General features: G+C 39.4%; 1 protein-coding gene across 1 annotated transcript; it reads right to left on the bottom strand.

Moving 5' to 3' along the window:
• Positions 1-154: 154 nt before the first annotated feature.
• On the bottom strand, positions 155-12,787 carry LOC134571006 (uncharacterized). The gene is made up of 9 exons (XM_063429037.1): positions 12,587-12,787; positions 9,872-9,967; positions 8,105-8,137; positions 7,289-7,372; positions 5,336-5,409; positions 4,468-4,540; positions 3,114-3,156; positions 1,084-1,200; positions 155-352 (listed from the first exon to the last, which is right to left on the bottom strand). The coding sequence occupies exons 1-9, from the start codon at positions 12,740-12,742 to the stop codon at positions 336-338; spliced, it is 693 nt and encodes a 230-aa protein (XP_063285107.1). The 5' UTR covers positions 12,743-12,787; the 3' UTR covers positions 155-335.
• Between the last annotated feature and the right edge of the window lie 849 nt (positions 12,788-13,636).

Here is a 13,636-nt window from a genome sequence, read left to right as displayed (position 1 = left end):
ACATTTAATCAATTTTATTTAAATACAAATATTATCTAAGATAAATTATATTTTTCATGTCAGGCAAAAAAATAAGATTTTTTTTTTTAAAACGGAACGATTGATACATTTTTTAGACATCGGTATTGTATAAGTTTAGTAACAAAATCTATAAACAGTTTGATATATTGTGTCCATCTTCTTCTGCTCCAAGATCAATAAATAAGATGTCTGTGAATATTGCGTGTATCGTCATGTCGATGGGACGAAGCTGAATAATGATTTGAAGTCCTCATATTAGGCCTGTGTCCTTTGCGTTTTGTATAACAGGGGTGACGATTCCTTTAACTCTTACTTCATCTAAAATTGGCACCTGCATGATAAATGATATGGTTAGAACTGTTGTAGGGAGAGGATGATTTGGGCGAGTGTCTGTGTATATCCGTATAGTCACAGAGAGTGCGCTGAGATTTACTAAGGGTATAGTTCAGACCTGGTATGATTATTTTTCGAATACTTTATCAGAATCTATAAAACTAAAAAATAAATCATAATTTTTGCAATTTTCTAAAATTTTTCTTGTTTGTCTATAGAGACCATTTAAAATAATAGGCCAAACTTCCTGGCAGCTCAGTCAAAATGTCAGATTTCTCCCGTATTTTGTCGAGATTCATGATTGAGGTCAATCAAATAATCATCGTTTTTATAAAGAATGTTATCCCTTTTCCAAATAATTAATTAAATTGAGACTCCACAATTTACCTTATTGGCTCTTGCCTTAAAAACCCACCAACTCTTAGTAAATCTCCCTTACAGACACGTGGGGACACAAGCAAAAGTCTTAGGTGAAGACTGGTAAGTTGGTGCAGACAGGTTTGTGTCCACCAATACCTTTCCTACAGCCCTTGGTGTCCTCCGGTAGTTCTCCTTCGGTTACAGGTAGCATACCAATGATTGATACATTCACCCCATAACTCCCTCTACCTGTGCTGTGTCACACGGTCACACATAGTGTACACGGATTATCTGAAGGTATCCCCCCACAGTTTCGCAGAGACGGGCAGAATAATCCACAGACCATTTAGATGCAAACTTGCCACTCACCCTGATTCGGTATATGCTTCTGAATGTCGTTCGTTATCATCTGTGATTGTCGGTTATATGTGATCCCGTTGAAAGCGTTGTCAATGAAGGAATCCATATCTCCAAGCACATCAGCTTCTGTAGGGGAAGCACAGATAGGGATATAAAATATATAACTTACTGTGTCCCACTTTCATAACCTGATTATCTCTCTATTGTTGGTACTCACAATGTTTGTTCCACAGCAATAAACTCACAGTAATGTCTGTATCACAGATAGTGTTCTACATCAGTAAAACTCACTCTGATGTGCAGTATGTTTGAATACATCACAGCGCTCCACAGCAATAAAACCCATAGTAATCAGTGTGTATAAATATATCATGTCGCTCCACAGCAATAAAACCCATAGTAATCAGTGCGTATAAATATATCATATCGCTCCACAGCAATAAAACCCATAGTAATCAGTGCGTATAAATATATCATATCGCTCCACAGCAATAAAACTCATAGTAATCAGTGCGTATAAATATATAATATCGCTCCACAGCAATAAAACCCATAGTAATCAGTGCGTATAAATATATCATATCGCTCCACAGCAATAAAACCCATAGTAATCAGTGTGTATAAATATATCACAGCGCTCCACAGCAATAAAACCCATTGTAATCAGTGCGTATATATATATCATATCGCTCCACAGCAATAAAACCCATAGTAATCAGTGTGTATAAATATATCATATCGCTCCACAGCAATAAAACCCATAGTAATCAGTGTGTATAAATATATCATATCGCTCCACAGCAATAAAACCCATTGTAATCAGTGCGTATAAATATATCATATCGCTCCACAGCAATAAAACCCATAGTAATCAGTACGTATAAATATATCACACCGCTCCACAGCAATAAAGCCCATAGTAATCAGTGCGTATAAATATATCACAGCACTCCACAGCAATAAAACCCATAGTAATCAGTGCGTATAAATATATCACACCGCTCCACAGCAATAAAGCCCATAGTAATCAGTGCGTATAAATATATCATATCGCTCCACAGCAATAAAACCCATAGTAATCAGTGCGTATAAATATATCATATCGCTCCACAGCAATAAAACCCATAGTAATCAGTGCATATAAATATATAATATCGCTCCACAGCAATAAAACCCATAGTAATCAGTGCGTATAAATATATCACACCGCTCCACAGCTATAAAGCCCATAGTAATCAGTGCGTATAAATATATCACAGCACTCCACAGCAATAAAACCCATAGTAATCAGTGCGTATAAATATATCACACCGCTCCACAGCAATAAAACCCATAGTAATCAGTGCGTATAAATATATCATATCGCTCCACAGCAATAAAACCCATAGTAATCAGTGCATATAAATATATAATATCGCTCCACAGCAATAAAACCCATAGTAATCAGTGTGTATAAATATATCACAGCGCTCCACAGCAATAAAACCCATAGTAATCAGTGCGTGTAAATATATCACAGCGCTCCACAGCAATAAAACCCATAGTAATCAGTGCGTATAAATATATCATATCGCTCCACAGCAATAAAACCCATAGTAATCAGTGCGTATAAATATATAATATCGCTCCACAGCAATAAAACCCATAGTAATCAGTGTGTATAAATATATCACAGCGCTCCACAGCAATAAAACCCATAGTAATCAGTGCGTATAAATATATCACAGCGCTCCACAGCAATAAAACCCATAGTAATCAGTGCGTATAAATATATCACAGCGCTCCACAGCAATAAAATTTACAGTAATGTGCAGTGTGAATGAGTGTATCACAGAGCTCCACAGCAATAAACCTCACAGTAATTTGCAGTGTGTATGAGTGTATCACAGAGCTCCACAGCAATAAAACTCCCAGTAATATGCAGAGTGTATGAGTGTATCACAGAGCTCCACAGCAATAAAACTCCCAGTAATATGCAGTGTGTATGAGTGTATCACAGAGCTCCACAGTAAGGTAAAAATATTAACATATAAATATACCTTCATCGCAGGTGGGGATTTCTGCTACAGAAGAGGTATTGGACTGAAAGACATAATTAAATACTTTTTAGAATAAAAAAATAAGACATTTTAATAATCATCATAATCATGATACAAGCAAATAATTGCTTATCATTATAATTACTCTAGAAATTACTCTATCGCTGCCTAGGTGTTCGTTTTTGACTCCGACCTCTCCTTCCCCCCCTCATGTCCAGTCGATCGCCAAATCCTGCCGCTTCCATCTCAAAAACATAGCTCGCACCCGCCCTTATTTAACACCAGATGCAGCTGAGGTGCTGGTCCATGCCGCTGTGCTCTCTCGCCTTGACTACTGCAATCCCCTTCTCAGTGGTCTTATGTGCTCCCAGATGGCACCGCTGCAATCTATAATGAATGCGTTAGCGAAGCTCACTTTCCTGTCCGCCTGCACCTTAAACGCCTCCCCCCTATGTCAGTCCCTACATTGGCTTCCAGTTAGATATAGGGCTCAATGTAAGATTCTGGTGCTTGCTTACAAGTCCCTACATAATGCTGCTCCAACCTACCTATCCTCCCTAATACACAAATATGTCCCGTTGAAGACCCGGCGCTCTGCCGAAGACCTACGCCTATCCGCTGTCCGTACTCCCACATCTGATGCTCGCTTCCAAGACTTCTCCAGGGCTGCACCTTTTCTGTGGAACTCCCTACCCTTCTCAATTAGATTTTCACCCAGTCTCCACTCCTTCAAAAAATCTTTGAAAACTCACTTCTTCAGGAAAGCATATAATTTAAACTGTTAGCAGGTTTTTATCCCCCTCCTCCCTATGACTCCTCTCCTGCAACTGTCCAAAATAACCTACCAAGTTCTCAGTGAATACTTTTCTAGCAACCTATTTCATTACCCCTACTTATACCCTTTGTGTCACTATACCCCACTCCCTCTAGCATGTAAGCTCATTGAGCAGGGCCCTCAACCCCCTCTGTTCCTGTGCGTCCATTTGTCTGGTTACAATTACGTGTCTATTAGTCCACCCACTGTACAGCAATACAGAATTTGGTGGCGCTATATAAATAATAAAATAATAATAATAATAAAATAAAAAATAATAATTCTGGAAAGGAAGTTGCTTGACAAAGGTCAGTTTAGATTTGGGGGCACAACGGCCTACCCAGCCAAAATGTATTCAGTTCCTGGAGATCAACAGCACTGGGTCCTGAGCTGTATGGAACTGGTTACTTCTCATGGAAACGTCATATCTGTTCTTAACAGGTGGCATCATTTAAACCCTACAGAATGTTTGGCCAGATTTGGTGGGACTGATTAATCGAGAAACAAATTCATGTATCCAAGATTTTTTTTTTTTTTTACCTTACTTGTCCATTCACGGTTTTCTTGTGCAAAATTGAATTGTTCGCGGACCAAGGGACCATCTGAAGATCTTCTGTTTGGAGAGAGAGAGACAGAGATCATATAATCGGTTGTATTTTTAAAAAGACAGAAAAATAAGGAGAAAACAGAAAATATGGAAAAATATGGATGAAGAAATCAATAGATATACATATATACACTTATATGTTTATAGACAGTCCTTTGTTGGGGGACTGTTCTAATACTCTCCTGGAAGGTTGTGTCTCTTGGACTGCCTATTGTTATTTTAAGAGACATGGCACTCATTACCGTTCAATAAAATCCTTTAATCCAGGTTTTGTAGAGACTCCTGGGTACCAGACTGCTGCCCATGAGATGGAGTGTGATGGATTTGGAGCTTCTCAAGGCTGGTGAATTCCAAAGAGAAACATAACGAGTACAACACGGGGAGATCCGTCTCCCAGGGATCTGACACCTAAAATCCCAACATAGGTGTCTACAATAAGCCCTTACTGTAAGAACAGTCTCTTTTACTGTAAGAACAGTCTCTTCCCTATTGTATGAATAGTTTTTCTTCCTCTCAGCGTACTTCCCAGACTCATTTAGCCTTTCTAGAGTCTGTCCGAGTCTTCCATCACACACTGCATCTTCCATACTGGCATCCTTTGTTTGAGCACAAAGATGGCAGGAGGAAGTCAATTTTAAATAGTGCAATGGTAGAACATATGGCTCAGTTGGGCCATACTGTCAAACTTCTTCACCATCCCTGCCATTAGCAGTTCCACTGCCTCTTGCCTATGGCAATATGGCAGCCCTGGGTCTTAGCAAGCTGAAACAGAATGCCTGTCCAATTATTCTCCCTTCTTACCTCCTCTTCGACAAAACCAATTTCTCTTGTAGGGCCTTCAGCCACCGAGATCTTTCAAAATGGCTATCTGAGGCCTGTAGGGAAAGAAAGCATATAATGTACCAACTATATCAGCAGAGAAAGGATTATAATTCCCCAAACGCGCCCTAATCAGCAGTCACAAGCTTGTTCCATGAGTGATTCCCATATATGAGAAGTCACAAGGAGTGCCCCAGGCATATATAGCAGTCACAAGCTTGTTCCATGAGTGATTCCCATATATGAGAAGTCACAAGGAGTGCCCCAGACATATATAGCAGTCACAAGCTTGTTCCATGAGTGATTCCCATATATGAGAAGTCACAAGGTGTGCCCCAGACACATATAGCAGTCACAAGCGTGTTCCATGAGTGATTCCCATATATGAGAAGTCACAAGGAGTGCCCCAGACACATATAGCAGTCACAAGCTTGTTCCATGAGTGATTCCCATATATGAGAAGTCACAAGGAGTGCCCCAGACATATATAGCAGTCACAAGCTTGTTCCATGAGTGATTCCCATATATGAGAAGTCACAAGGTGTGCCCCAGACACATATAGCAGTCACAAGCTTGTTCCATGAGTGATTCCCATATATGAGAAGTCACAAGGAGTGCCCCAGGCATATATAGCAGTCACAAGCTTGTTCCATGAGTGATTCCCATATATGAGAAGTCACAAGGAGTGCCCCAGGCATATATAGCAGTCACAAGCTTGTTCCATGAGTGATTCCCATATATGAGAAGTCACAAGGAGTGCCCCAGGCATATATAGCAGTCACAAGCTTGTTCCATGAGTGATTCCCATATATGAGAAGTCACAAGGAGTGCCCCAGGCATATATAGCAGTCACAAGCTTGTTCCATGAGTGATTCCCATATATGAGAAGTCACAAGGAGTGCCCCAGGCACATATAGCAGTCACAAGCTTGTTCCATGAGTGATTCCCATGTATGAGAAGTCACAAGGAGTGCCCCAGGCACATATAGCAGTCACAAGCTTGTTCCATGAGTGATTCCCATATATGAGAAGTCACAAGGAGTGCCCCAGACATATATAGCAATCACAAGCTTGTTCCATGAGAGATTCCCATATATGAGAAGTCACAAGGAGTGCCCCAGGCATATATATCAGTCACAAGCTTGTTCCACGAGTGATTCCTATCTTTCTTTCCTTATAGTCTGATTTATATTTGTACATTGCTCCTCTCATTAAACTATTAATATTTTATTTTAATAGTGTGTACATGAGGAATTTGTAATATTACTGTATTACGATCACAAAGGCAAGGGGTTAAGTAAAAGTCAGTTCTGAGAATAGTAATTGACAGGTAAATTGCCCAATTTAAGAAAAATAAAGATACTTCAAAAAGTTGGTAAACCAATCAGAGTAAATCCCTACCTCTCCAATTTCCCCAAACAGCTTTATTTTAAACATAGGATATGGTTAAACAGATACTCATTTCCCAAACCAATGCACTGTGACACTGGCTGCTTATTTTATCATATGGTATGGGTTCTAATGGAAGTATTATTTTTTTAAATTATAATTTTAAATTCTTTATTTACTGCTGCGTTTAGAGAAGAACGGAGAGGTATACGGTAGGCAAGTGATTGAGGTCTTAACGTTCATGCTGCCAGACACAGTTAGGGGGTGAATCTCCTCCCGCCTGGGCCAGGTGGAAGGGTGATCGACCTTTGCCAGTCACAATGTCAACACTTTATATCTACATTGTACAATTCCATTTTTATATAATCCCCTTAATGTATTACTACGCTAACGTGGGGGGTGGACGGCTATTTCTCTGAGTTAGCAACCCTGCCGTGGGTTCTGCTGAAGAGTCAGGAGGTTAGAGTTAAGCTATATCAAAACCGTATCTGTGTTTAAGGTTTATGTTATAAGTGTATTAAGTGAAGTGTGTATACAAGCTTCGTACAAGCAAAATTATTTTCCCACTTCTTAGCGTCACTTCGATGGGATAATGAGATCCTATTGGACTGGCAACGCACACGGACAGCACCTGTTTAGGGAAAGAGAACAACTGATTGGGAAATTTTCCATAACGTATACCGGCACATATCTTAATTCCCCACCCTGATTGTGTCCACACTGCCTAGAGCTCCCCTGGATGTCCACCAGGACCTGACAACTGGTGAATGAATGATGATAACCCTATAAGCCCTTTGTATGGGAAACACAAGGAATGTCCGATTTCTATACACACATAACTTAAAACAAGGAGATTGTGTCCCACAGAACCCCCAGTGCCATGGGGCAAATATCCTCATTTTAAAACCTTCACCATATTTCTTTAAATTAATTCTGCCCAAAAATTTTAATGCAGCCAACATTTGGTTATTTTTGTGAATGAGACGATCACCAGACAGCTACCCATCCATTCACCCATCCACCTACCCATCCATCCATCCAACCAGTCATCCATCCATCCATCCATCCTTCAATCCAACCAGTCATCCCTCCATCCATCCATCCAACCAGTCATCCATCCATCCATCCATCCAACCAGTCATCCATCCATCCATCCATCCATCCAACCAGTCATCCATCCATCCATCCATCCATCCAACCAGTCATCCATCCATCCATCCATATATTTTTGTTGTACCTCTCTCTCCCTCTTTCCTCCGTCTCCCACACACATACCTCTAGCTAATGGATAGGATTTCACAATGATATACGGCCGGCTATCTCTATATATTGCATGATAACAGGACATTTAATTAATACTCACTTCTCGCATGTCTATGACTCCCCAGAGTTCTCCCTGAAAGCAGACACAGATCGGTGTGAGTTACAATACTCCCTGTCTCAATGCTCCAATAAATGTCCCTGCTGCGGCATTTAAAGCAAATTGATCGCCTGAAAGAAATCTTTACATTAGACCGTAAAAATCTATACGTGGCTTGAACGCTTTTATTTAACAGTTTAGCAGTTTGAGGCCGTGTTTATTGGCATGCTTTACAATAACCGTCTCCAATTAGAGTCCATTCCCAGCATGCACCTCGTTTTGTATATTTTGCCATTTTTAAAACACATTTTAAGACTAGTTCAGGAATCAGGGGAGGTGAGATAGGCCTCCCCTAAAGGGGTCGGCACTCTGCTTTTAGTGAGATTAAGGATTTTATGGTTAATTATAATCCAAATGCTTTTGAACGGATTCTTTTCAGTAACAAACTGGATACAACAAGCAAATCCTAAAATTACTAAAAAAGTTAATTAAAAAAATACAAAACAAAATAAAAACTGGAAAAGGTTTATTTCCCCCCCGTGAATGTTAGATATACACTGTGTCATAGTTTCTTTTCTGTTTGTTTTTTTTTAGAATATAATTTTTATTGATTTTCGTTATTGATTTTTTTATTTTATTGAACGTCAGGGTAGGTTTTTATTGACAATTGTCATTTTTGTCCTATCTCAGTTAACATATTAATATTAACTCAGAGTAATGTTGTATAATACAACCAGTTACTACATAATGGATACTGTTATGTAAAACAGGCCTAGAATTAAAGGTAGAGACTCATTATAACCCTTGGATTGATGAAATAGCAGCTCAACGTTGCAGTACTTCTCTCAGCCTTTCAATGAAGGGTGGCGCTCTAAGCCATTCCTGCATAGATAGAGCTGTAGTTAATGTTGACATACAAGGTGTTCTCAATTCCTGCCATTGGCTAATCACAGCTTGGCTGGGTGCCATGGGAACTGTAGTTCAACAGCAGCTGGAGGGATATTGGTTGGCTAATCCTTTAAATGGTCACTCATTACAGATTTCTATAGACAACACCTACAGTAATCACAAAATGCACATTATTTACACAGGGGGCTAGATATTGATCTAACTAACCCCTTCATCCCCAGTAATGCACGTAGAGGTAATACGAAGTTTGCATCGCTAAACAACAGAACGTATACTTGTTTTATTCTGTTTAAATTATTAGCAAATTAAACTTTTTTAACATAGTAATAAAAAAAAAAAAAGACAAATGTAAACATTTCTTTCTTAACTTTAAAATCTGGACTCTGGTAGTTATTATTATTATTTAATTATTTTTTAAATTATTCCGGGTTGAATGGATTAAACATTGATACTCATTAAATATATATTAAGCTGGGCATCGTAATGTATTAATACAAAGCGTGATCTATATAATTATATTCTGTATGGTTAGAAAGATGTCTATATTATTTTGTTTGTTTCTTTCTTTTTGTTGTTGTTTTTTTTAACACGGTTAATGCCAGAATTATGATTTAAGGAGATGGTTCAGCCCCAAATAAAAATGGCACGTGTATTTTTAAACATTGTTTTTGCAACACGATCAATGAACATTAATTAGATTGAGTTCTATTTTGGTGCAGCAGACATACCGATTCCAATTTCTGGCTGTGAAATATTTTATATAAATTTAATTTATTAGCACAGACACAAATTGAAACTGTAAAACATACACAGCCCCCCCCCCCACGATGCCCACTCAGATACAAAGTATTTTAAAATTACTTGACTTGCCACCTCCTTGTCACAACTTCCTCCAACTTTATAATAGGAAAGTTTCATGCCGGCCAGCGTGAAGGTGTACGTTCGCCACTGGAATTTCTGTATTAAAAACAAAATCAAGTAAAAAAAAAAGAGAGATAAAATGTTGGGCGTTTGGCACTTCTTCGTACACAAAACCTTTTAGAGATTTTCCAGGCAATTCCATCCCAATCCTATTTATTTCAACTTATTTGATGGAACACAAATGTATTTACTTCAGAAACAGCTGTGTAAATACACAAACACCGACGCGTTTATTAACTAAAGCGTGAATTGTCAGGAATGAAAAGTGACTTAAAAATTTTAGACTGAAATAGCTGCACTAAAAACTTTCCAGTCACGGTTTGCAATTACAACACAAAACAATAAAATGCCCCAGAACTCCTCCACCATGGTGGGATTGAATGCTTAAAGGTCAAATCTCTGCTGCAGACTCACCATATAATAGATTGCAAGCTTTTTAGGACAGACTGCAAGCTGAACTGCGGATTTATCACGAATTAAAAAACTTGTCATTTTTTGGGGGAGGAGGAAGGAGTATATTTTTCTCTATTTTATCCTCTGTGTCCGTCTCAGTAAGCAGAATAGCTGGGACAGTACGAGGAGCTGGATAAGCGCTACGGAATCTGTTGGCGCTATATAAATAGCAATAAATATAATATAAAGAATCTGCATATTGTGGATTTATTGTCGATATCATAGAAACATAGAAACATAGAATGTGACGGCAGATAAGAACCATTCGGCCCATCTAGTCTGCCCAATTTTCTAAATACTTTCATTAGTCCCTGGCCTTATCTTATAGTTAGGATAGCCTTATGCCTATCCCACGCATGCTTAAACTCCTTTACTGTGTTAACCTCTACCACTTCAGCTGGAAGGCTATTCCATGCATCCACTACCTTCTCAGTAAAGTAATACTTCCTGATATTATTTTTAAACCTTTGCCCCTCTAATTTAAGACTATGTCCTCTTGTTGTGGTAGTTTTTCTTCTTTTAAATATAGTCTCTTCCTTTACTGTGTTGATTCCCTTTATGTATTTAAAAATATCTATAATCCGTGTTAATTCCCACGTTACGTAGTAGTGACTTTATCTCCTTTTGCTCCAAACTTAGGGTTAGAAATGTGTACAAAAATAAAGTATGAGCAAGGTGAGCCAAAAGCTGGCTCTCCAACAGGTATAAAACTACAGCTCCCATGATGCATCAGGAGAGTTCTAGTACTTACGGACTTTGAGCATTTCTTGCCATCAGCACAGTTTATGAAAAACTTGTCTAAAATGTGTTGAAATGTATTTTAAATTCATTTAACTGGAATTCCCAACTATCAAGAAATATCAGGAAAAAATTAATGGGATACTTTGGTAGAATGAGGTAAATGGCAGAGCTTCGGACAGACTCCGTCTGCCACATCTTGCCATTTCCTATCGGTTATCATACGCAAAGGCTGATGAGGTAGAGTTCCCCACGACTGGGGCAAGCTTTACGATTTTGAAAAACTGGAAAATGTACCTTCCTTCCCCCTCTCCACCATGCGCCACCATGTAAACAAACATGCACCATCAGGGGGTTATGGAAAGAAAGTGACAGTGTCACGGAAATGGGGGTGTAGGTAGACCATTGTTGGTTCTGATTAAAGATTTACATTTAAAGGGACACTATAGACATCAAAATAACTTTAGCTTAATGAAGCAGTTTTGGTGTATAGAACATGCCCCTGCAGTCTCGCTGCTCAATTCTCTGCCACTAAGGAGTTAAATCACTTTTGTTTCTGTTTATGCAGCCCTAGCCACGCCTCCCCTGGCTGTGACTCACACAGCCAGCATTAAAAAATAGTTTCACTTTCAATCAGATTTTAACTTGCTTTAGAAATTTTCATCTCCTACTCTATAAATTTAGCTTTAATCACACTCAGGAAGCTCTTGCAGGGTCTGGAAGGCTATTAACAGAGCAAAAGATAATACATTCTAAATTAAACAGAATTTTCAATAAAGGAAGGAAACATTAGATGACTCTTTACAGGAAGTGTTTAGGAAGGCTGTGTAAGTCACATGCAGGGAGGTGTGACTAGGGTGCATAAACAAAGTGATTTTACTCCTAAATGGCATAAAATTGAGAAGTGAGACTGCAGCCTGCAGGGACATGATCTATACACCAAAACTGCTCCATTAAAGTTGTTTTGGTGCCTACAGTATCCCTTCAATTCTAGAGCAGTGATGGCAACGATCTGTCTGCATCAATTAATTATATCTAGAAATTCTATCTTTGTATGTAGAAGGTAGAGAGAATCCAGAGACAGACAGACAGACAATGTAGACAGGATGATAAACAGAGACAGAATGGTTGGCAGAGAAAGACATATAAAGAGAAACAGACAAACAGAGACAATGTACACAGGATGATAGTGAGATAGAAAGAGACAGACATATTGGCAGAGACCGTTAGGCAGACAGGATGATAGAGAAAGAAAGACTGTCAGAGACAGTCTGTTAGGCATAGATAGACAGACATACAGATAGTGTAAACAAATCATATATCTGTCTTAAAAGATCTTAGAATAAAACCATAAATAATGCTGTATACAGTATTTGATATTAAATTAATTTACTTTACTGTGATCATGACACAGACAGACAGACAGACAGACAGACAGACAGACAGAATTAACGCCCCACACACCAGGTTTTGCCGCCTCTTGTCCAGAATCCCTGAGAGCTCTACATGTGGTTCCTGATTGGTGCCCATTGTTAGCTGTAGGCCTCTTGGCTGTTGTGAAAAACGCTGCTGGGTATAGCAGAGCCGAGTGCCAGTCTGAACTAGGAAATAAATGAGCATTAACAACTCCTGGACTTTGCTTTGTAAGAAAGTTTTGCAGGATTAAAGTTCACTGGGACATTTTCCAACTCAAATTCTCTTGTTACATAAAACTGGAATTTCCACAAACTTCCTTCAGTCTCTGGATGGGAGAGGAGCTCAGAGATCTGTAAATGGATGGGAGAGGAGCTTGCATAGCTGTAAGTGGGTGGGAGAAGAACTCACAGAGCTGTAAATGGATGGGAGAGGAGCTCACATGGCTATAAATGGATGGGAGAGGAGCTCACATGGCTGTAAATGGGTGGGAGAGGAGCTCACATGGCTGTAAATGGGTGGGAGAGGAACTCACATGGCTGTAAATGGGTGGGAGAGGAGCTCACATGGCTGTAAATGGGTGGGAGAGGAACTCACATGGCTGTAAATGGGTGGGAGAGGAGCTCACAGAGCTGTAAATGGATGGGAGAGGAGCTCACATAGCTGTAAATGGGTGGGAGAGGAGCTCACATGGCTGTAAATGGATGGGAGAGGAGCTCACAGAGCTGTAAATGGATGGGAGAGGAGCTCACAGAGCTGTAAATGGGTGGGAGAGGAGCTCACAGTGTAGCGGAGAGCTGATATTCCACAGCTATTCTCCACTTAAGATCCCAGTGAGGCTCAGGAACAAGTATTATAGATCCATAGAGTAGTAATTCCAGCAGGCAAAATAATCCAACAATATCCCAACAGCACTCCCAATAACTGGACGACACACAGCATCAGGAGCAGAACTGAACTTTTATTCCCACTGTCTCCTTTTAAGAGTTTCTCCCATGCAAGGGAGGGATTTACACACATTAGGACATCAGCCAATACAGTAATAGTTAACTCCCACACATCTCCTCCTCTCAAGGTGACCCATAATCCTATTATTTGTAC

This window comes from Pelobates fuscus, chromosome 8 (genome assembly GCF_036172605.1).
Source record: "Pelobates fuscus isolate aPelFus1 chromosome 8, aPelFus1.pri, whole genome shotgun sequence".
NCBI classification, from domain to species: Eukaryota; Metazoa; Chordata; class Amphibia; order Anura; family Pelobatidae; genus Pelobates; species Pelobates fuscus.
The sequence above is the reverse complement of the archived record's forward strand: the minus strand, read 5'-3'. Positions and strand labels throughout refer to the sequence as shown.

Coding starts and splice junctions, on each gene's coding strand:
- LOC134571006 (XM_063429037.1), bottom strand. CDS start 12,742: ATGCTCATTTATTTCCTAGTTCAGACTGGCACTCGGCTCTGCTATACC. Junction 9,968..12,586: donor ACAAGAGGCGGCAAAACCTG/GTGTGTGGGGCG, acceptor TTTTTAATACAG/AAATTCCAGTGGCGAACGTA. Junction 5,410..7,288: donor GTGGGAAAATAATTTTGCTT/GTACGAAGCTTG, acceptor CTTTCCCTACAG/GCCTCAGATAGCCATTTTGA.